Genomic DNA, 25,479 nt, shown 5'->3' with positions numbered 1-25,479 from the left:
ATACTATCGACAGCGCTTTGTTTCCATCTCGAGTTTATCCGTACCTCCTCCGCAGAGACCCACGTGTCGAGAACCTCTCGATTGGAGAGATGTTTGTTCCGAAGAAGGGCGAAGTGCGCATTGACTCCACCGAGCTGTTTTTCGAGCAAACATTTCGCATTTGCACTTTGCTCCTCGATTGCGCTCAACTGTGAGCTCACCGCGCGCGAGCTGCAAACCAAGCTTCACCTTCAGACGCAACGGCGCTGAACAAGAGAACGATGGCGCTGATGAACATTCCCGAGTGGCTGCTCCTGGTTGTGACTGCCTGCGTTTTGTTTTACCTGTAAGTAATCTTGTTCGCCTGATTTTCATGGCGCATTTCTTTCGCTTGTTTCATTCAGCCGAATACACGGCTTCGTCTATATTTCAGTCTGTGTCATTTTCAGACTGGAAAGAAGCATTGTGTACCTCGTGCCAGAATGTTAGAGACGTGCACTCCTGAAGTACAGGTTTAGAGCGCATGTCTGAATGGAACACTCCCGCATATTAGCCATGTTCGCGTTTCTTTGTCTTTTCGTACGGGCCTCACGAAAATCTGCGACTACGGAGATGCTGACGACCTTATCGTGCCCTGCGCAGACAAATTAGAAAATGTATCCACGAGACCTTGAGGCTTTATTAGATTACAGTTAGCACTGTACCGCCTTCAGGATATTTGCAGCGGCTGCTTCTTATATATGTCTAATAATGACGATGACTACGACGACAACGACGATGGTGATAATGAACATCCTCAAATATGGCACATACCCACAATGGAAGATGGGTCGTTACTTGTGTAGTTGTAGGAAACGCGCAGTTGATCACAGCCATGAAGTAGAGAAGCATACAAAAATAAAACTGGACAGAAAGGAATATATTGTATAGATGAGCAGTAAGAGAAGATGAGTGGACAGTTGCATTTTAGTGAAATAAAAGGTTCATTGAACGCTGTATATATAAATGATTTGGAAAAAATTTCATAGGGATCGCAAACGTTTTGTTGCTTCAAGGACATCACACACAGTATCAAACACATCATTGTGGCTTAAACCTATTGCCGAGACCCAACGGTAAAACATACTCTACTTTTGGGCTTCAGCCACAGAAAGACGTACACGTGGTCATTACACTTAATTTGAATTTAAGTGTGCAATGTGTACGTCCTTAGGGAGATTGTTTCTGCAAAGCGCTGAGTGAAATAAGATAACACTTATAAAAAAATGCTCTTAGCTTCAAAGTGCAAAACCTTCAAGCCTGTCTTTTAGGTTGTTTTTCTCGCACTCAAGCTACACTTCCGGCGAAACGTTTCCAGAAAGCAACATGCCATCGACAAAACGCTGAAGTTCTCTTCCGCCTTTACAGCACTATCAGAAATATGGGAGTTCTGACTACATTTGTTAAAGTAAGCCTGCTTGTGTAGTCATGCGTCTATATTTACCGATTCTTTAGAAAATTCTGGCACTTCATGTCAAGTTAACGTGCACGGTAAAAACCAGAGCGCCCGCATACCGCCGGCTAGTACGTTCACTCTTCTAATGTTTTCAGAGTATTCTCCTTATTCTTAGACCAAAGGAAGAGATACACACAGCCCGGGCATTGATATTATGTATTGGTTATGGAACATATTTATATATCTTTCTTTTACTGCTGGCGCTTTCTTCTGTCGGTATACTGTGGTATAAAGTTTGTAAACAGGGATGAAGTGCCTCAGACAGGCTGGCCAACGTTTCGATAGGAGGACCTATCTTCGTCAAAGGCGGCCTCGTCATCCTCGGCGTGTTAGTTTTAAAGGGTTAGTGCAGTGACGTCACATGCGGGTGTTGTCGCTGGCGGCTGGTTTTAAAGAGAGAGATTACAAGAGGAAACAAGCGCTGTCGTCCGCCGTCTGTGAGCTTCATTCTCAAGACGAGGAGACAAGAGCGTGAGAGTGGGCACGCGGGAGAAAAGAAAAGAAATAGAAGCAGAAAAAAAGGAAAAAAAGGAAAAAATAAAAAAGGGGGGTGGGGAAAACCAGGGCAGCACCAAGACAGACAAAAAAGGGGGAGTGAAAGAAAGAGAAGAGGGAATTCTTTAAGAAATACGGGGGCTTGGGAGCGTGTTGGGGATGCGAAAGGTTAGGAGGTATTCAGGGGGAGTCGTTGGCGGCATGTTTTTGAGGCATTAACACGGCCGGTCAAGCGGTACGCGCGCGAGTAACACAAAAGACCTCGAGCTTAGAAGTACCAGACAGGAAGGAAATTTCCACAGAACTAAACGGCTCCAATGTTATAGACATTTCTAAAACATTAAGTCAAAAAGAAATAGCCGTACTCAGCAAGGGCTTAAACTTTTGCCCCACGAACAACACAATAAATGAATTCGAGCTTCACAAGGACCTCTCAGAATTCTCCCGACGAATGCGTATCCGACACTTTTTTGCAGACACACCAGACACCGGGACGACACCACTTAGAGCCCAATCCACTTGGACTCCCGAACCAGAACAAGCCATAGAACTTGACATATACCTTAAAACTATCACTAAAGAAATTATAAGCCAATCCAAGACATCTAAGCGACCTAAAAACATAACTGCGTCGGAGAGTCATATCATTTCAAATCTGAGCTGCCGGAATGACATTGTTATTAAGGAAGCAGATAAGGGTGGAAGTATAGTTATTTGGCCAATAGAAAAATACAAGCACGAGGCTTACAGACAACTAAACAACCCAGAACATTACCGCAAACTAGATAACGATCCGACATTTTCCTACACGGTGACAATTACCAACAGGCTGAAATCACTTTTGGCTGATGAATTGATAACACCATCAGAATACAAATTTCTTAAACCAAGCAACAAAACTGCCGGACGTTTTTACCTCCTTCCGAAAATTCATAAAATTCCATCCGCTGAACTATACACTGCTATTATCCCAGGCCGTCCAATAGTATCAAACAACAACACCCCGACAGAGAGCATCTCCACATTCCTTAATCACCACCTTGGTGACTTGCCAAAAGCACTTCCGTCATTTGTACAAGATACGCCCCACCTGCTGAGAATTATAGAAGACATTAATACTAAAGGCACACTACCCCACAACACAATTCTCGCAACACTAGACGTCACGGCGCTGTACACCAACATTCCAATCCCTGATGGTTTAGCTTCGATAAAACAAACGCTGTCTAAACACAGTGCACAACACTCTACTGAAGTCTACCTGTCTCTCCTTGAATTAGTTCTCACACATAACTACTTCGAATTTGAAGAGAGTTACTACCTACAGATACATGGTACAAGCATGGGTACGCCTTTTGCACCAACCTACGCGAACATATTTATGGGGATTCTAGAAACAGATTTCCTATCGCGCTGTACTACCAAGCCCCACACATACCTACGGTACATAGACGACATACTCATAATCTGGGGACATGGTCAAGACAGTCTAGATAAATATGTAGCCTTTCTAAATTCTGTTCACCCAACAATAAAATTCACATCAGAATCCTCAACTGAGCGCATAAACTTTCTGGACACAACAATATACATTGACAATGGTGAACTAAAGACAACGCTGTATAGGAAACCTTTCGACAAACAACAGTACTTAGAATATACCAGCCACCATCCCAGACATTGCAAACAAGGCATCTTTAAAGGCCAAGCCACACGACTACGTCGCATTTGCGTTGAAAACCAAGACTACATAGATAGACTCGATCACCTTAAAGAAACGCTATCAAACAGGAACCACCCAAACAGTGACCTTCAAACAGCTTACATCGCTGCAACCAAACTTGATCGAGCCGAGGTCCTCAAGCCCCGCCCGAGGATCACAAGAACAACAACGCCTCTTCTTACTACTAAATTCTCAAACGCACTCCCAAACGTGAATAACATCCTAAGTAAATACTACCCGATTCTCACCAGCAACCAGAAACTTAAGAAGATTTTTCCCGACCCTCCCAGAGTGGCCTACAGACGCAACACTAATTTTAAAGATGTTCTTGTGCACGCCAAACTACAGAAAAAGAAGAAGTTGGGAACCAATCCCTGTGGCCGCCCCAGGTGCTCTACATGCAAACACATTCAATCTACTACTACAGTAAAAAGTACAGCGTCGAATTACACACACAAGGTAACTTCGGCTTTCACCTGCACATCAAGCAACGTAGTCTACTGTCTAGAATGCGCCGCTTGTAGCAAACAATACATAGGTGAGACTGGACAACAAATTAATACAAGACTCAATGGTCACCGCGCGGACACAAAACACAATTTACCCAAAGCAGTAGCCAGCCACTTTAATGAACATGGACATATGTTTGAAAAAGCAAGGCTCTATATACTACAAACAAATTTCCGTTCCCCTCGCGAAAGGAAGTATACGGAATCATACCTCATACACAAGTTTAATTGCCTACACCCGACAGGAATTAATTTGGCACGCGGCAACTTAGAATCTTTAAAAGCTGTAACTTAAATCTGAAACTCTCATATCATCAACCAATACACAAAACACATTAGGCCACCAGCCAACTTTAATTCTTAACCTCACGTACTCTTCCATTTCGGAGAAAGGGAGGGGGAAGGGGAAAAGTGGGGGAAAAAATCTTTTCCTGCCTACTACTTATTTTATTGTACTCTTTCAGGTTTTTACGTCTATACCAACTGTACGATCCCCTTCTTCCATGTACACTTGCCCCCTTCTGCGCGCGTCACCCTCCTGTTTGTTATACCGGTTTCGACCCCCCTCCCCCTCTCCCTTCCCTACCCTCCCCTCCCCCCCCCTTTTTTTTATCCTTTCTTTTTTTTTTTTTCTCTTGAGATCCCCTCGACAACACATTCCGAAGTCAATATGCCTGTTTCGGCGCCTCAACCCAGAGTATCGGCATCTCTGGATGCCGCCGTAACGACACCTACGTTAAGCGCGTGGGGCAGTGCCCCTTGAAGGACCATGCCGCTGCCTTTCAGTCACCCCATACATTGCACCGCAGACTCCTCGTCGCCACCTTAACTATTTCAAAATTACTCGACGTATTATTACTATGCTACTCAAGTCACTTTCAACTCATGTTTTTTTTCTTTTTTTTTTTGTCTGGGTTTTCTCCTTTCTCCGGTTTTTTTTTTTTTTTTTTTTGTCTTTTGTGTTACTCGCGCGCGTACCGCTTGACCGGCCGTGTTAATGCCTCAAAAACATGCCGCCAACGACTCCCCCTGAATACCTCCTAACCTTTCGCATCCCCAACACGCTCCCAAGCCCCCGTATTTCTTAAAGATTTCCCTCTTCTCTTTCTTTCACTCCCCCTTTTTTGTCTGTCTTGGTGCCGCCCTGGTTTTCCCCACCCCCCTTTTTTATTTTTTCCTTTTTTTTCCTTTTTTTCTGCTTCTATTTCTTTTCTTTTCTCCCGCGTGCCCACTCTCACGCTCTTGTCTCCTCGTCTTGAGAATGAAGCTCACAGACGGCGGACGACAGCGCTTGTTTCCTCTTGTAATCTCTCTCTTTAAAACCAGCCGCCAGCGACAACACCCGCACGTGACGTCACTGCACTAACCCTTTAAAACTAACACGCCGAGGATGACGAGGCCGCCTTTGACGAAGATAGGTCCTCCTATCGAAACGTTGGCCAGCCTGTCTGAGGCACTTCATCCCTGTTTACAAACTTTATACCACAGTGTGCTCTTCCATCTGTCAGCCCCTTTCTTGTTTTTGGACTTCTGTCGGTATAGTATTTAATGACGTCTTTCCCGCCAACAATCATCTTCAGTATCCTGAATAATTTGACAGGTATGCAGCAAGAAGCAAAAATTACTGGAAAAATCAAAATGTGGTTCACGAAAAGTTCTCCTGGTTGTTCGGACCAGCGACCAGCCTTCTGTACAAGGTAGGCCGTATGCGTCACTTACGAACGATTATATGCACACCAGAGCAAGCAGGTGAGCTCAAACTGCTCATTTTGCTTTGTTTCCGGTGTAACTGTGCCTCCTTCACAGAATCCCGATGATGGCGGCATGAACCTGACACCGTTTTGCTCCGTCGGTCTCCAGGCTACAATCTTAGAATGCACATCGAATGTCACTCTAGTTTTTCGGCAGTGCAAAGTAAAATAAATGCGCATGGGACAGGCGCTGACTCGCAACTTCTAAAACGGAAACATGCGAACTTAACTGTGCGTCAAATAACCCCTAAAATTTCCTGAGCCAGCGAAAATTTTGACCCTCCTAAGTAACGTACACAAACTATAAATAAAGGATACGACACCTTCGCTCTCAGTAAATTGGCTGCACCTTACAGATAATCCTTAGAGATGAAATTCGGCACAAGCATACGCAATCACTTAATTTAAGAAAAGACAAAGAATTGGGACAATAAAGAGTGACGCCGTTGAACACGATTAAGACAAAATTTTCACACATGGAGTTTCTGAACGTGCGCCTAAATCTTGAGTACACGCTGACTTCTACAATACAATGATTATACGAGAACTAACCTTTTACTTCTGACAGACTGATTGATACATGCGCAATATTTTTTTACGTTTGTGTCATGTGGTATTTTTTAACATATTTTCTCTCTACATGGCCTGCAGTTGGCCAGTTATAGGGGCCGGGGACCTCCATTAGCTTATTGACTTATTTTACAGTGTTCATAAAAGCCCTCCCAAAGTCTACGTGTCGTATATTTTGCGAAGCAATATGTCATGTATTTATGATGTGAGTAAACAGTTAGTATTATCTGCACGCTTCACTACAGTTTGGGTTCTTCGACAGAGAATCATTTGTGAAACGACAAACTATGTCCAATTTCGCGTTTAGTTCTCGGTGATTAATATACTCTCTTTTTATATTTGCTTTTTCCTTTTTGTTCATTTCTGATGTAGAAGTACTTTCATTCATACACCGAAAAGCACATCACCGTAAGATAACGCGCAATGTTATACAAAAGAAGTTGGAGACAGCAGAATACTTACTATGTGAAACGATTCGCCCCTGAAGTGTTTTCACTTGTACATTCTGCCCCCCAATAAATGGAAACATTAAAAAAATTCCCAATCAGGACAGGAAAACCAAAAGAATGCGCTCGAGATATTCCAAGCTTATCATGTTCAATTTCAACTTTGTCGTACGATGGATCTATATTTCTTGAGAAAACATCCAGCGAGAAATTTATTTACCATCCAGGAGGCAAACATGCCTCCTTATCCTCATGTTTCAACTGCTACGTTTCTTTCCTTTAACTGTTGTCCGTATTTGTGCGTTATGAGCAGCAATAAAAAGAAAGGTGCGTATTGCGCAACGCAAATAATGCGCTATCAATCTTTTTATATCGCGCAAGAAACAAAATGAAGAGAAAGTGGGTCCGCGAGAAGACGAGTTTATTTTTTTTAAATATATTCTTTTATTTTGACCAGCCTGTGCACACTATGGATCAAGAACGCTACCTGAAGATGGGAAGGATATTTGGGTATGTAGCGTTAGTTGCTTGCCGCAGACATGTGAACCATGGCAAATGATTCTAACTTGAAGATATGCACGGTTCGTTCTTTTTAACACGTATTTTAACCCTCCAGGTATTTCGAGGGAGGCAGGCCCGCATTGTCGGTTGGTGAGCCTGATATGGTGAAGCTTGTGCTCGTCAAGGATTTTCCAATCCTCTGTAACAGACGGGTACGTAAAGAGATGACCTTGCATATGCTCTTGGCTTAGTTCTTACCGTTGTCTCTTTGCATAAAAAAGCCCGCAACAGGTCATTGAATTCGGGAGAGGGTTGGATACAGTCGGCACTAGGTACACACCGTGCATAGGGAGAGCAGAATAGGCAGAAAGACCGTAGCAGGCATAAAATATCAGCATTGCCATTTGTTGGGCGTGTTGGTAAACTGACTTGGAAAGCATATTTAGCGCCATCAAACAAGGGCGGGAGGGAGACGACCCCACAATGCGCTAACTTCAACAACTCGATTCAAATCAAGTTGTTGAAGTTAGCGCATTGTGGTGTCGTCTCCCTTCCGTCCTTGTTTGCTGGCGCTAAATATGCATTCCAAATAAAATATCACATACTTGCGAGTAGAACAAAATAAGAAAAAAAGCTGTAATAGAGAAAATATATTCGAAGTATATTCCAAGGCGGAGTAGTAACATCGCAAATATGTAAAAGAAGAAGTAAACCGGCAATTTCCTATGCCCACTGAAATAAAAACAATATAAACTTCGAAAAGTCGGAAGTCAATGGGGAACGCACTAACGGAAAGAATGAAGTAACAATTTCACTAAAGCACGCCCTGTATTCATAACTATACGGATATTGCGAGAGGAACTAAATGCGAAGAAATGCACTGAAGAAGCGCGTGCACTCTTAGAGCGCTTGTCCTGTGCATTTTATCGCATTTCGTTACTCTTACGCTACCCTTAGTGTTGGAGTCGTGCCTATTAGCTGAATCGCAGCGCTCCTTAAGCGGCATTAGCAGAACCTCCAACGCGAGAACATTTCCTTATCAGCCGTCGTTCGGGCATATCCAACATTCTAGATAATGATTAGCGTGAAAACGATACGACGGCCACGGTTCTGGCCAATGGTGGACAAGAGTTACATATAAGAGAAGTTTTGTAACTACAAGTCAAGGGGCCGCACTTTGTGAGGATTCTTTTCGTTCGATTATATTTATTTCTTATCAACTGTCTCGCTCAATGGCCGATCTCGGCGATAAAATTGGGGCGTGGCTTCGTTCGAACCAATGACAAAGGGCAAAGTAAGATGAAACAAATTGTTACATAATACGGACCCTGGTTCCCTTTCCTGCAGAAGGTCAGTAGCGTGTTCCCCCCGAAAAAGATGGTTCATGGTATGAAAAGGCAGGCTTACAAAGCACCGACACAGGAGTAACGAAAAGGACAGCACAAACACCGCTGTGTTGTTTTTCCCTTCTTCTGGACTATTTTTAAGGCCTGCCGTTTTATAACATGATTTCCTAACAACTTGCTCAGGTTTCTATTGTTATAAGGTAATTATTGTAACGTAATGATTATCAATAAATATTTGATCTAAAGAGCACTACAATGACGAAGTTTCTTGGAATTAGTAATTCTTATGCAGTGCCAAATCGTACTATCGTTTTTTGGTATTCTTAAGCTAGAGGACAGATGGCAGAGAAGTCGGTCCCTAAAGACCACACGCGCTGGCACGCGTTCAATTGATGTGACATATTGGGGGGGGGGGGGAGGTATTCTGAAAGAGTCCACCTAGTGGATTGTCCATTTCGGCCGCTGCTGATTGGCTAGGGCCGGTCGTGGCCTCCTCTCTCGTACACTTGCATCCTATCAGCAGCGGCCGAAATGGACAGTCCACTAGGTGGACTCTTGCAGAATACAGCCCCCCCCCCCCCCCCTGGCATGCTAACGACAAGTGTTTTTTCTTGCTGAAGTTCGCAAAGGAAAGTGAGAGTAAGGTTTGGCGTGAATCATCAAATGAACGCTTGCAGTGCCAACTGCTTGCTTTTAATACGTTCGACTAATGCTAAAACTTGCAAACATGTGAACCTCCCTAGCCATCGTCGTCAACACAACAGCACAATAAAGCATGGGTAAATATCCGAAGCATAACTATCTACATAACAGACGAAGCCTGACGGACACTTGCTATTGAATTGGCCAAGCTATAGCCTGTGCGACTAAGATAGTTACGTCAGCTCATGTACTTGTAGAATAATACTGGCATACCTCACTTACAACTATAGGATGATTGACTGTGTTTTTATTGCGCCAGATAATAGATTTTTTCGAACCAATTTTGGACAACATGATGACCACAGCGCCTGTAGACATTTGGAGGAAAATCAGGCCCTCTTCAAGTCCTGCATTCACCATGGGCAAGCTGCGCAGGGTAAGTTCTTTTCGAAAAGGAGCACCAGGACACGTATCAGAGCCAAACAGTATTGATATCACATTAAAAATTAATAATAAATTCGGAGTTCTTGCGTGCCAAATCCACGATCTAATTATGAGGGATGCCGTAGTTGGAGACTCCGGATTAATTTATTTCAGTCCCTTGGGGTTCCTTAACGTACGCCTAAATCTACGAGTGCGAGCGTTCTTGCATTTCAGCTGTTCTTCTGTAAGCAAGCAATAGACATCCACTTTAGTGTTTGAAAGGTAATACGTATACCATCGGTATAAAATGAAGCGCTAATATGTTGAAAGCCGCGGGAACAAGCTTTGGCATTTCCATGCTTTCCCGTTTATGATACTGACGAAATTGAGGGTCGCATATTGAACTTGTAAACTGTAGCATGTTTAAGTGACCAGCCACGCTGAAATCGCACATGACACTATCAAGGGTTATGTGAAAGTTGCGTTGTGACCACCAATGCTCCTATCGCACTTCAACGTTGTTTTTAGACCTTACTGAGTGAAGTAAATCATTGTTGTTGAATTCTATACTCTGCTTCAGATGAACGACATGATTCAGGACTGTGCGAAAATAACGTCTGAGCACCTTGGGAAAGCCGCTGAAGAGGGAAAAGACGTGGATCTCAAGTGGTAAACACTTACTATGTTCCATGTTCTCCTTTAAAGATAGAGACACTTTGCAATGTTCCATATTCATTTACGGAAATATACTGTATGCCAAGCAAATACCTACAGCGTATTTTTGACGATACTGTAAATTACCATCAATATTATCGCTCTTGCATCCGTGAAACACCCTCACGAGAAGTTCTTGTGTCGAAACTTGGCTCCAGAGACATTCTTTGTTCAACCACTGTTGGTCACTCCAGGAGCGATCTTCCTGTGAACCTGTCATGCGTAGATCTACTTTTACATCTAGCATCGAATTCAAAAAGCCTATAGATCGAAAACTTCTGTTTCAAGACAATGTCTTTCTTTGTGGCCCCACTTTTTTCGTATTGGGTCTGTATGTTTCTAGCCTCTTTTGTGTATTCAAGAAGGCACGTATTTCACCCATTAGTCCTAAAAATTTAGGCGATTTGGGCTGTTCACGCGCTATATAATACAGCCGTGACAGCGACGTTAAGCATTTACACATACGTATTTTCTGTAATAGAACTAGTAGAAGCCATATTTTATTTTTTAGTTCAGTGAGCGGCTTACAGCTTTGCAACCTGTGACTACGTAAACCAAATGACAATTCTTGTTTCTTGTTCAGGTTTTACAGCCATTATGCACTGGACGTCATAGCGAAATGCGCCTTCGGCACCGAACTTGACTCGTACAAAGATGCAAGCAACGAATTTGTGACAAAAGCCTCGAAGGCATTCTCTGGCGGGATGAGTCTGGCTGTGGTGTTGTTCGGTAACGGCAGATATGTCTCTATATCTCTCCACTTTTATTTAAATAAAATGGTATGGCACCTGGCCATCACAACTGTAGGGATTCATCCTCTCTTCCCCATCTTGCAGATGTCATTTGCTTGTTTTCTTTTCAGTTTTATGCCCGGCACTATTGAAAGTCTTTAAGGTTAAACTTCTCGACTCCGAGCCATTTCGATACTTCAAAGAGGTCTGTGTGGCAATTATTCAAGAAAGAAGGCGGAGACAGCACGTAAGTATATTGCACGGACACTTTTTATCCCCAGGAGGAAACCAGGACAACCTCCAGGATTGGGGAAGGGAGGGGGAATGCAGGGCGTTATCTCTGGGCATACTTGTGCTTCACACTATGGTCTCATCTGTTGTACACACTGTCGTACACACTGTTGTACCAAAGCACCAAAATTTATTGTATGGTTACGTTATCAACTCAAGCGTCATAAAACACTACTTGCTTCGGTCTTGTTTATGTCGACATAAAAAGCACCAAGGTATAACGATATCTTTGGCCACACGATGTTGCGTAGGTGAGTTCTCGTATATAATCAACAAATTAGAAGACACTCTAGTGAGCCGATTTGTTCGGGTTGAGACCATTCAGAGGCAGGGTTAAGGTCTAGGCTATGACTAATATAGTTATTAACGACATTTGGCAAGACAAGCAAAAATGTGTGGCCGAATTCTTTAAGGCTTTTCTTTCGTAATTGTTCTTTGCCATTGGGCGGCTTCCTTTGCTAATGACATGTCCAGCATCAGGATTGGCTGGAATTCTGTCTTACGAATAATTCTAGTGTAAGAGCCTTTTTGTGAATACGGAGCGTGATTCTGAGTCTCAGCTATGGCGGAAGGAAGTGAGGTGCCGTATAACTTTCAAACTGTTCAAGACTACGCATGTGTGCATAGAAAACATGGAATAATGGCATTGCGCCAGACGTTCATCTACCAGAGAACAATTTTGATCAAATTTGAATTAGTTAATTGTGCGACACTTTATCTTTTTATTCGTCCTGACCAATTTGAGGAAGGGGCGAGTTGGGGGGGGGGGGGGGGAGGGTGCCGGGCATAGTGAATGCATTAGCGTCTAATGATTTTATCGTTTTATGTAAAGTTTGGCTGCCGGCCGAATGTCTACAAATAAAAAAAAAATTCCGTTGAGAGAATGTACGTGGTGGCAAATCGAACACGAATTCTATTTCTAGCGTCATGAAGACTTCTTGCAACTCATGATGGATGCCCAGGAAGGAACTCTTGGCGATGGTGTTGAAACTGCGCCTGGAAAGGAACACACAAAAATATTCGACATTGACTCTGAAGTAAAGAACGTGACGTTTGTCACGAAAGGTGAGTGAGTAATTAAATAGTAATGACTTGAGCAGTTTTGTAACGTATCGTTGGCCAAGCAGCAACCACGTGGAGAGTATTTGGAGTGCAGTGTCGGTACCCTTAATTGTGTCTGCAGGTTCATATTGGTTGGCTTATCAAGAATAATTATATCCACCTTATCGTGGCTAATGTACATACAATTAGGTATCCGATTTAATGGCAAATCAAATGGCGCCTATTTAGCGATTTCGTGGGAAGGAAAAAAAAAGAAGGAGGGGAGGCTGGCTTGTGCGCACGGACGCCTAGAGACGCTGCGTGAAGAGTACGCCTGAGATGTGCGCTCCAATGTGATTGTCTCATGTATGTACAGCCCGAGCCTAACGGTTCGTTTTTTTCTGGAGGTTATAATACTTAGGCATCCACCGCTAGTAAGCTAATGCGTTACTCTTTACTTACTTAAGCAGCAGGCTTTAAAAAACAGCATGGGCACACAGTGCAGATATTTGTCCCTCTCCTTATTTGGTGAATGTCGTCTTTTCTTCCTTTTTGTTTTGCAAGCACGCTGCTGCAAATGAACTACATTATTTCAAGGCAGCTTAATTGGAAAATAATAAAGCTGCGTCTCTAAGAGCTGCCATCTTAAGCTTTCCTCACTTCCACCGGTTTAACAATGTTCTTGAAGATGTAGCCCGTACTTCCTGCCCAAAAGTCAAACCGGTTATATGAATTGTTTAGAGTTATCCCTTGACATTTTGATGGCGTAAAACAACGGCATGCGGTCGGCGTGCAACGCAGTTTGCGTTGAGCATGTGATTAAACTTGCCCTTCAGCCTTGTCAGAAGACGAAGCCCTGGCGCAATGCGTGCTGTTTTTCGTCGCCGCCCACGATGCCACCTCATCCGTCCTCGCATTCGCCGCCCATCTTCTCGCTCTTAATCCCGATGCGCAAGACAAGCTCCGCAGAGAGGCGGATGAATGCTTCGCCACACATGTGAGTATATTTTGACGGTGAGGATGAGCAAACAAGGTTATAAATGTACGAAACACAGTCAGAATGTGGAAAAGGGGTGGCGGCGCCAATACTTTTCTGTTGAGGGAATACATCATGAGGGAGAAAAATGGTCATCCTCCCGAATGTAGCACGAAAATACAAAGAAAAGCCACACGGGTTTCTTAGAAAGAACGCTTTGTAGTTGAAGAAAAATTCGTCCTGGTCCGAGATTCAAACCCGGGACCAACACCTTTCTGGGGCGGTCGCTTTGCCATCTTACCTAATCATGAGGCTAGAAGATCGCATCGCAAGAGCGAATTAATCGACAACTCGAAGCTTAGGGAACACAGATTATGGCAAATCAATTCTGCGGAAGCCCGCTAAGTGGTTTGCCACTTTAGTTGGGGGAGCAGGAGGGCACTCCATCAATTGGTATTCCATGGTGGTAGAAGGTGGAGCGGCATGGGGGTAGGGTGAGCAGGACGAAACATTGGGGGGGGGGGGGGGGTCGCCCACACTGGCTTTTCTTTAGAGGCACACTTTATGTGGAAGACCAATATTTGGAAAAAGAGTCTTGACGGTGCATCCATCCTTTGAAGATGATTGGCGACCGTAATGCGATTTGCAAAATTTTTAAGATGGGTGTGTAATTGGTGATGATATATGTTATGTTAGTTATTAATATTATTATGAATATTGTATCCCCATGTCGTCTCTCCATGTCATCCGTGAATAGGAAACCCTATGGGCACATCAGCAGACACATTAAGTATAACAATCCTGCTAACAACTTCAATGATGAATCATACACGATATATCTTGTTGTGATTGCTGAAACCCAGTTAAAACTCCGTAGAAACCACCATTACAACATTACAACCACCACATCAAACAATTACTTACATCTTGGACGCCAAAGAGTCGTTAATAATGGCAGTGGCGTAGCAACTATTTCTAGAGTGTGTGTGGGTTGGGGGGGGGGGGGGGGAAGCTTGTCGACGGTGCTTGAGTCAATGAGTGCCCGACAGTGGTCCCGCATCCCGCCCATTACGTACAGCGCCCATAAAGAATACACATTTGTTACAAAGAATTTGAATATTTCTACAAAGAATTGTCCTTGCTGTTAAATCTGCTACATAAATGTATGGCTGGTTTAGGTAATAGTATTGTCGAGGTTATACGCAACGACGTACAACGAACATAGATTACTTGCAATATTCACACACAAAAAAATTGACTCGCCATCCCGGCCCTGCGACAGCGAATGTCCAGCCAATCTGTTGAAAACAACCACTACAACTACTGGGAAGGGGGGGGGGGGTTATATATGTAATGCTATATTGCTTTATAAGGCCTCCTCTCCCCCCCTCAATTTCCGCGAGATTTGACATCTGTTGCTTCCACAGTCTTTCCAGGGCAACGGGATAAATTCTTTGTTCGCAAAACACATTCATAAAGCTCCGGTTAGCTTACATGCGTAATTTACTACAAATGTCATAATTAAGATCCTATCTTCGAAGTTTACCTACATATTGCCCATAACGCGCCCTTTATTTTTTGCCAAATATAAACAAAATGTCTTGGTTCGTTCACCGAGGACATCGCTGAAACTAAGGCGGAACGTTTATGACGCCTGAAAATAGGGAAAGTAAGACGACTCCTTATTAATTATTTGCAAAGCTTCTAACCAGACCAGAAGCATAAAAATTTTGTCCCACATTACAGTTACCATGTACCCCCTACTCTTCACACAAAATATAAACCTGTTGTAAACTACAGCTATGCCGGGATACTGGGAAGCATAGCTGATAGTGGTCATACCAGCCGCTCTAGCACTTGAATAAGAATTGTTCTGCAAAAGCTGTGTTTGATCAAACCGTTTTAACTTCGCACAGAGAGTTTCCATAGTGTACCACCAATTTTCGCTAACTTTGGTCTTGACGACTTTTAGGTTCTGCCAGGGCAGCGGGCTCAATTCTTCCCCGCTCATTAGACATGTTCAAACACTGTGGAGTGCTTGCATACGCTATTTATTGCGATAGCCCCAATTACCCATCTGTTTTGAACTTCACCTCCACATAACGCATTCAGTCGTCCTAACAGTCACCAAACATAACGAAGCTGCCTTCTTTAGTTCAGTGAGGACAGCAGGCGAAACTAATATATCACGCATGAAAAAGTTAGAAGAAAGATGAGGGTTCAATCATTATTCGTAACGCTTCTAAATAAGTCAAAATGTTAAAATTACGCCACATTACACTTAAAATGCTGCCTATTCCTTCAAAGTATAAAATATCTGAAACACAGAGTTCTCTTGGGACATTAGGAGACTTAGCTAATAGCAGTAGCGTGATACTCCCGAACGCTTGCTTACAATTTATTTTTAACGATGTATTTGATCAACACGTATTTACCATAGGACATAGACTTGGCGTATGTTCGCAAAATTTGACCTCAGTTGTTGTATTTATGCCAGCGCAGCCGTCTAAATCTTACACCGCTCGTAAAACATACTAATAACACTACGTACAACTTGCATACGTATTTTATTGGAAAATGCGCATTTTTTCCACCCGTTTGGAACACTGCCTACAACTTATCCATACCATGGCCCTAATTTTCCCTAGATATAAACAAAATGCCTTGTTTAGCTCACCGAGGACTGCGGAGAAACAAACTACAAATCTCGTAATATGCCCTTCAGTCATTGCGTGCACGTTCGTGAACGCGACTTAATTTTACCGTTACTGTGTAGTGGTTGCAAGGAATAGACAATGAACAATAAAATTTCAGTAAATTCAGCATTTTGCTCTTGAAGTACGCCCATTTCCATTCTGAGTGAAATGTATCGCTTCACACGACCGCTTTCATGAAGGCACTACCGTCTTTGTGGGACGTTTCAAGTGGGGCGTTTCGGTGGTGATCGCGAAAGATTATTTCTTCCCTTGTTGTAGTGCTTGGGACCAATAATTAACCCTTGCATGCAATTTGAGCGGGTGATTCAATATATCTAATGAATAAATGTAGCATGGACGATGGACGATCACTTAATTGGCGCTTTCGGAGATGGTCATGTGTTTTGGAGAAATCGAAAAACCCAATTCTTTCCTGAACGTTGGCTTTTAGCTTCCTAATATGCACATCGTTCTTTGCTACCCAGAATATCACGAAGCGTTTTGTTCAGGTATTTATTCAGCAATTCACAAAAGCATGGAATAGGTGCACTGCTGGCAGAACATTTTTGTATCGACGTATGCGTACACTCACCTTATAGACTCGTGTAAGGGCCGCACCCGTGTAAAGGCCACACCCCAAACTTAGCAAGCCAGAATTCGGAGAAAATTCCAATGGAGAAACAATAGCGTTTGGTGCCCTGATGCCGCACGTGCGCATCGGCGAATTTTCGCGCGCTGCACACTTCCGCGTGCCGCCACTAGATGGTGCGAGCTGCGAGTTGACCTCCGATGCAGTGGTACATCCGGGTTGTGCTGAAGTCGCTGGCACCATTTTGACTGAAAGGTTCCGTCCCGTGTAAGGGCCGCACCTCGTCAAAATTGGGGAAAAAAGTGCGGCCCTTACACGGGTTTATAGCATTTTTTTCTGATAGACGGAGCGCAGCTAGAATGACTTTTGTGCGCATAGTTAAATAAGGCAGTATATGTGGCACGAAACGACGTTGTCCAGCAGACTGGTGCGATTACATAAATTGCAGAAAATGCCAGTAAGTTCAATGTGCCCTTATTAACTGTGTGTCAATTTGTACATTGGTTTTGTGCCGAGGACACGAGTCGCATATGCGAACTGAGGTGCTGTGCACCAAACATGAGAAAGTGAGCGCGGCTGTGAATGCGTCATGGCATGTTTATAAAGTCTGGCGGTTTTGTGTACGCTGCCGCAATCTTCAGACACCAAAGTTACAGTATTTGTGGAAGGAAGGATGTTTTTTTATTTCAGCAAGGTACTACTGTCGTTTCAGACTAGAACAGAAACACTATTTGATTTCCACACGTTGTCACCGAATATTTATATGTTGCTTGAAAAGGCAATTTTAGCTGTATACATGTTATATACCTTGCAATAAACATTAAAATTCAAATGATGTCTTTCTGTACTTCCAGGGGAATAATCCAAGTCTTGACGTCATCTCTAAGCTGCCCTACCTGCACTGTGTCGTATCGGAGACTATGAGGCTGTACCCACCTGCTCCGAGGTGCGCTCTATTTGTCTTTTCGCGGCTAAAGATAGCACGTGAATACGACGAGTTTCTTTTTCACAGGAAGGTGCACATACACGCATATTACCTGTGGATACGTTTTTACATCCAGAATACTTTGGCGTTGGATGTTCTAAAGCCTTTTTTTAATTTTCTATTTCTTTCTAGACTTGACAGGACCACGTGCCAGGAGTATGTCCTGGGCGACACTGGAATCAGGGTGCCCAAAGACAGCATTGTTACGATCCCCATATACGCTATGCATCGGGACCCGGAGTTCTTTCCTGACCCTGAAAAATTCATTCCTGAAAGGTAATTAATTTTCTAAGCGTGACACACCATGAACAGTCGGGTAATGACAAAAAAACTTTAGCGGGACATGGATTAGGGGTGCAGGCGAGTTTGTTTAATAACCCTGACACGCGGGTAAACGTTTTTTTTACACTGAAGGACTTCTTACCAAAAAGAACTTCGCCTCTGACACATGGTACGGCGCGGCCTCTTTTGTTTTCAGGCGCCACAGAACATGTTGCGCGGCCTCTTCAAACTGCAACTGACAACGCATTTAAGAATGATGTATCTGGCCAATTCCAATTGAAAGAAAACAGAAATAATTGCAGTTTTGAGATGAGCTTTGAGATGAGCGCTGCTTAAAGGGTCCCTGAAATGGTTTGGACAAATTTTGTAGACGCGTAGAATACAGCTACAGTGAAGCATTCAGGCTACGATTTAAGTGAAGCGTCTGATAATAAGAGAGCTACGGACGATTAAAAGTTGCTCTCCTCTCTATACCCACGCTTTTCTTCCTCAAGTCGTTCGCCGAACGATCGGGGCTAAGCTTCGCCTTCACTGGTTCTGCGTCATGATAGGACGTCTACTTTCGGTGTCTTGCAGACAGTGCGTGACGCCTCACCAACGTGAGGCGTCACGTTGTTGACAGCTCGTGAATGGCTTAGTTACCTGGGACTTCTTCACGAGCCGGAACCCAAATAAAAGTTATGTCCCTCCTAGGAGGGTTCTTGAGTAGAATTTAGAGGGCCTCTTCAGACATTCTCCCTTTGCTAAAATTTTGGATAACTAAAAGCTCACCGCCAGACAAATGACGCCACTGCTAAGTAGAAAATGATTTTTAATGCACTCAAGTTATTATTAACGCGCAATTGCGTCCTGTCAAGTTTTCTCTCGTTGCACTAGGTTATCCTTTTAGGCCCATTACCACGACGGACCCTTACAGAAAAGGAGATACTCCTTTATCTTGTGCCACCCACGTGAACGTCTTTTCGGAAGACGCCCCTGGTTCAAAGGCCCTTGTAGTGTCCATGTGGCAGGGTAAAAGCTAATTTCACAAAGATATAGCGTGACACAACGCGAAGAGCATAAAAGAATAATAAAGCGAATTTAGAAGCGTCCGCAAAAACGGGAAAAGTTGAGAAAGAAACGCGGTACAAAGGTCGCATGAGTCTACCTGGAAAGAGCCGCGATGGCAATTGAGTGCCATGAATCAGTCCTCATCTTCGAAAGGAACAGTGCAAAATACTGGACAGTGACTGGCGAACACACACACATAGCGCTCTGGAAGCTATATATTTCGACAGAATTGCCTCTCTGGTTGGGACAGATAGCCAGGAATATAGGAGCGACTCCAACCAAAAAGCGGAGTTTGCCATTCGCCTAATTGTCTCGCCTTTTGCGTGGTTCCCTTCAAAGATATTGCCGTACGAAAGAGCACGAATTCAGGCCTTAGTATCATCTACATGTCATGCAGCCAGCCGAAAATACTATCACACAGGTGCAAACCTAATGACCTTACCCGAGATCTTGCTCACTTTGTTAGGGACAAGGAATTAAAACTAAGACATACTTGGCAGTTAATCACTCACTTAGTAGAGAGATGTCTTGCGACGGATGTTCTAATAAAATACCTGACCACACATGAGGTTAGTTGGCTGCAGTTAAGAGACATAATAAACAAGCGTATTTCTGTGTTTTATTTATTTATTTATACACGTATACTGCAGCAGCCCTGTGGCAGGAAATGGGAAACTAGGACAGCACATAGGTTCTTCAAGTAAGCCTGGACAGTTGAAAAATGAAAGAACAAATGCTAGTAAACAATATAAGTACGAAGACAGCAGCTTGAAAACACGCCAGTGCATGCCATAAGTGGTAGGCAAGTACTGCAACAAGAGCACTGCGCATGTGGAAATCTTTGTGTAGCTGTGAACGTTGAAAACTCATATAATTTAAATGCGTTTCCCTGATTGACGTGGAAGTGATTCGTTCAGTAAACTTGTTATTGTGCAATAGATGGCTCTTATTCGAGCTAGCACGGGAAAAGGGAAATGAAAATAAAAGTAAAATTCATTTAAGAAACTCTATCAAAATTTTTCAAAATTTTTCAAAAATTTCAAATTTTTTCTAAATTTTTCTTAATGAACAGTCCATTGTAATCGGCATTCTTTATCGACCGCCAGGTTCATCTGTCGATGTATTGCGCATCCTTAATGATTATTTGAACATACAAACATTCAAACTGTCTAATCTTATTTTGATGGGCGATTTCAACGCACCAGGTATCCATTGGCCATCATTTACGTTTTCTGGCCGGGATACATCCATCTGTCAAGAATTGCTGAACATTGCCTTGTTCTTCGATTTAAAGCAAATTGTTAACGAAGCAACAAGAGGTGACTCGCTGCTTGACTTGGTCTTTCTCGGTTCAAATATTTATCAGTGTGGTTTTGAATGTGATATTGTTGATGGAATTTCGGACCACAAGGCTGTGGTAGTTACTATTAACTGTCCTGTTTTCGCGCCGCTGTCGACTTTCACCACATTTCCTGATTTCGTTCGCGCTGACGATAATGCTATCATCGATTTTCTTGCTTCCCCTTTCGATGCATTTCACACGATTAGTCACATGGGTGACATCAACGAACTAGTCTGCAAATTTGAAACTATCGTCAGTGACTGCATGCAACGTTTTGTTCCGCTAAAAACAAAGAAAAAGAACCTCAAAGTACCCTGGATGACACGTGATATCCTTCATGTATCACGCCGCGTTGCACGCCTCAGGCGCGTGAAGCGTTTAACAGACCCTGATAGTGCCATCAGGTTTCGTAGGGCAAAGGAAGAACTGCGAGTAATTACGAAATCGGCAAAAGATCGTTTTTTCAATGTCCAGTTAGGACTTATAAAAACTAATCCTCGCAAATTTTGGTGCTCTGTCTTGCCAACAGAGCCTACATCGGCAGCTATAATCGTCAATGATGAAACAACTAATGATCCGTTAATAATAGCTGATGCTTTAAATGCCTACTTTAAATCTGTGTTTTTATCAGATACCCACTAAGTTCCTTCCTTTGACCCTCCTAAAGTGACAACTTCGATTACTGATATCATGATTAATGAGCATGGTGTACTAAACCTAATACTACAGTTAGACACTAAAACATCTACCGGTCCTGATGGTATACCTAATTCTTTTCTCGTTCGTTATTCATTGTGGTCTGCTCGCTACCTAACCATCATGTTTCAAAAGTCCCTCAATACCGGCATTGTTCCATCCTCATGGAAGCTGGCCAAAGTCCATCCATTATTCAAATCTGGTAATAAGCAGCTCTTATCTAATTATAGACCTATTTCATTAACATCATATCCATGAAAGATGCTGGAGCAAATAATTCACAAACATATAGTGGAATTTCTGGAATCTAATAACATGCTTTCTAACTTTCAGCATGGTTTTAGGAAAGGTTTCAGCATCTTAACACAACTAGTAGAATTCTCACACGACATCCTCTGCGTCCTTGATATCGGCACCCAGGTCGACACTATATTTATAGATTTTTCCAAGGCTTTCGATACTGTACTGCATTCTAATCTCGTAATAAAGCTTAACATGATCTTGAAAAATTCTCACTTGGTTAGTTGGATTGCCAGTTTCCTTTCTCATCGGTAACAATTCCTATAATTCAACTAATTCTTCTTCTGTTGACGTGTCATCTGGTGTACCCCAAGGGTCGGTTCTTGGTCCTTTACTATTTCTACTATACGTTAATGACTTACCTCGAAACGTCACTTCACACATACGCCTTTATGCGGACGACTGTGTTTTGTATCGCGTGATTAACACACCAGAAGATAATCTTGAACTAAATTCCTCATTTATCAGCTTCTGTACCTGGTGCAACACTTGGCAAATGAAAATAAATTTTACTAAAACTGTGATAATGTCATTTTCTAATAGTGCCTCTCCTTCATTGACCAATTACACTTTCAACGACTTATCCTTGCACAGGGTTTCAGAATACAAGTATCTTGGCGTCATATTTACCACTAACATGTCCTGGTCAAAACACATTAATTTCATTTGCACTAAAGCACTCCGGAAGCTCGGGTATTTGAGGCGCAATTTTAACAATTCTCCAAAGGAAACTGAGTTACTAGTGTATAAAACTTTAATTCGCCCAATCCTAGATTATGCTTCTCCTGTCTGGAACCCTCATAAGCAGTGCGACATTAACTCCATTGAGAGCATACAACGAAAATCTATTCGGTTCATATATCGTCGCTATGATCACTATTTTTCACCCTCTCGTGCCTTATCTTCTTTGAACCTAACCCCTTTATCCATACGCCGTCACATTGAGTCATTGAAGTTTCTGCATGGCATCGTCAATTTTTATTATCGTGTCTCACATCCCACATATATTCCTTCAGACATTCCTCGGTCAAGTAGGAGTCACCATAATCTTAATATTAAGCCTTACTTTGCTCGATCTAATAAATTTAAGTACACCTTTTTCCCACGTACTATTGAATTCTGGAACTTAATTCCCGGAACAATTAGGTCACTGCCATTAAACGATTTCCTGTTAAAAGTTAACCACACCTGATTTTATGTATTTTCTTGTTGTTACAGTGTATTGACTCATTCTCGTTTTTGTACTGACTCTCAGTGTTGCTGTTATGTTGAGTTTCATTTTTGTCATCTTCCTTATTCTTGTGAATTTTTAATATGTTATTGTTTACTTGTTTTTTTGTATGACTTATTTTTGTCTAACCCACTCCTGCAATAGCCCCATAAAGGGGCTGCAGTATGTATAAATAAAATTAAAAAAAAATAAATCTAGTATTCATCAAGTTCGCTAAGCCACCTAAAAAACAGGTGTTGCGGAGATACAATGCCTTAATTTTCTATTGCGCAAAAAAAAGAAGAATCAGGTGTTTTGCATGTGCTTTTTTTTTTTCTAGATTCAACGATGAAAATGCTGGTTCCATACGACCGTACTCTTACCTGCCTTTCGGAGCAGGGCCTCGCAACTGCATCGGTATGCGTATGGCCCTGCAGATCACCAAGTTGTGCCTGCTTCACTCTGTGCACACCGTGCAGTTTGTACCCGCGAGAAAAGCAAAGGCAAGTGCGAATTTTGACTTGTAGAAGTTTTGCGAAACACATTCATCCAACTTAACAATGAAGGTACATTTAGTAAACTCCAGTCAGCAACCCATTACCAGTATACGGAGTCTCTGAAAGGTGATGTCCCCGGCCTATGCAACTGTAGTCGCTGACCTTATCGCATGTGCAAAAACGTTTTCGAAGTTCAAGTCAGACGACTTGCCGTGACATGCACCAAATTTTTTTAGGTGATTATTTTTCAATAATGGCGTCTTCTGCCGAGTTCGTCGACGCTTGCCGTACCAATACCGATATCGTTATAAAATACAATACAATAATTACATTAAATACAATACTATTACTTACAATAACAAATACCAATATTACCAGGTTTGCATTAAATAGCAACTTCGTTTTACACAAAACACACACTAATTACGGTAAGCAGAGCACCCATTTTTCATCTGTCGCATTCTGGAGCACACTACCATTAGATACAGAAACACTTAAAATGCACGAGTTCAAGAAACAACTAAAAGAAAATATTTTGTCGGATACTTATGTCTAGTTCATACTCACAACCATTCTTTCAGTGTGCCTTCATTTCATCTTCATTGTCATACCATTAGATTTCTGCTTGATGTCCTTGCCATGCATATATATTCGAGTATGCAAATTATGCTTTGTACGTCATGTAACTTACGCAAATTTTTTGGAGTTTAACGCGATTATGCTACAGTGCCTTTTTACATACGTCCTAATTATGAAAATTTAATTCTTCAGTTAAGCTATTGATACTTAAACTTGTAATTCTTCCTTGTTAATGATTTGCTGAAACTGCTGTAATCTATGTTTTATTACGTTTAGGTTGTAAAGGAGGTCCGATTGCAGTATTTGACTTCGGAACCACCTTCTGTATATTAACATCATGTAATCTTTCTAATCATGACAATAAAACCAATTCTGATTTTGACAAGAGCAGAATGGGAAAAACATATCAGAGCGGTAGAATTTAGGTGGGCCTTATAAAAAGAAAAGAAAGAGAAAAGAAGGGCGTGTCAGCCGAAGTTCACGCGAAAGAAGAAAAGGTCGGCGTAATCGTGGTGTATGTATTTATATTTACTGAAATTGGAAGCATTAAAGATGATACAATGCTGCATAATTGCATGATACGTTTGCGTTCTTTGCATTATTTTCTTCGTTCCGTTGTCGTACATGACATATTTTTCCGAATCCTCTTATTTCTTTTATTTATGCCAAGTTTCTCCATTCGTTTCTTTTGCGCGCATGAAAGTCGACTTTGTTTCTTTCGCGTCGACTTTGGCTGACACGCCTCTCTTTCTTTCTCTTTCTTTCTTTCTGACCAAGAGGCCAGTTAGGATCACGCCGGAGATAGTGGTCTATGGTGCAATGTGGCCACTTTTGGACTATATATTAGGGCTAGTTACGCCCATACCGTTAACTCACACAGTTTACGATGTCGACATCTATTTCCCACATCATCACTTTGACGAACCGTTCGTTGTTTTGTTTCGTCCACCCATTCTAGGCATCTTTCGAGTTTGCTAAAGGCATTGGAATCCTGAAACCGAAAGAAGTCACCGTTGGAATAACTAAAAGATGAAACTTCTTACTGATGCAGGTTTCTTACGGTCTCTTTCACATTCTCCATCCGTATACAAGTTACGATTAAACACCAGCGTGTGCAACTTGTTCCCAGAAATTGATGTTGTAAGATTACTAACCGATACGGTTGTACTTTCGTGAAGTCCGAATAAAAGAAACATAGAAAAACTGCATCTACGTGACGAACATTTCATTTAAATTACTTATTGCAGCTGCACAAGACGTTTACGCTCGATTGTCTATGTACAGTGGCCAGCAAAAGTTTAAGGATCGTAAGCGCCGCAAGAGAGTATTTCTTCTTAAGGAATACAGGCTGAAATTAAGTGCTACAACCTGCACGCGCATGTTATGCATTGAAACCGTTATGCTAGAAAAAAATGCTCATTTTGCTGCTGATGCCTTGGTTTCAAAACATTTGCTTCCGAGAGTACGCACAACCCCGCACGCAAGTACATAGAACACGGCATCGGTGTGCTGTGGACATCGTTATGCCCGCCGCTGTCGCCTAGCGGCTATGATGTTGCGCTGCTAAGCACAAGGTCGCGGGATCCAATCCCGGACTCGGCCACCGCATTTAGCTGGGGG

The 25,479-nt window shown here is 42.5% G+C and overlaps 1 protein-coding gene across 3 annotated transcripts; it reads left to right on the top strand.

Moving 5' to 3' along the window:
• The first annotated feature begins 3 nt into the window (after positions 1 to 3).
• Positions 4 to 25,067, top strand: LOC126531122 (cytochrome P450 3A24-like). 3 transcript variants are annotated; one of them, XM_050178533.3, is made up of 14 exons: positions 4 to 325; positions 5,802 to 5,898; positions 7,426 to 7,478; positions 7,585 to 7,681; positions 9,777 to 9,893; positions 10,461 to 10,549; positions 11,178 to 11,323; positions 11,457 to 11,572; positions 12,540 to 12,681; positions 13,494 to 13,654; positions 17,773 to 17,864; positions 18,036 to 18,179; positions 23,124 to 23,286; positions 24,818 to 25,067. In XM_050178533.3, exons 1-14 carry the CDS (start codon positions 261 to 263, stop codon positions 24,890 to 24,892), a joined length of 1,557 nt encoding a protein of 518 aa, XP_050034490.1. In that variant the 5' UTR covers positions 4 to 260; the 3' UTR covers positions 24,893 to 25,067. The 3 variants fall into 3 exon arrangements, with proteins under 3 accessions (XP_050034490.1, XP_054926948.1, XP_054926949.1); XM_055070973.2 differs by lacking the exons at positions 7,426 to 7,478; positions 7,585 to 7,681; XM_055070974.2 differs by lacking the exons at positions 4 to 325; positions 7,426 to 7,478 and having other exon boundaries at positions 5,822 to 5,898.
• The last annotated feature ends 412 nt before the right edge of the window (positions 25,068 to 25,479 follow it).

Source organism: Dermacentor andersoni, chromosome 5 (genome assembly GCF_023375885.2).
Source record: "Dermacentor andersoni chromosome 5, qqDerAnde1_hic_scaffold, whole genome shotgun sequence".
Classification (NCBI taxonomy): Eukaryota; Metazoa; Arthropoda; class Arachnida; order Ixodida; family Ixodidae; genus Dermacentor; species Dermacentor andersoni.
This window is presented reverse-complemented; position numbering and strand designations above follow the sequence as displayed.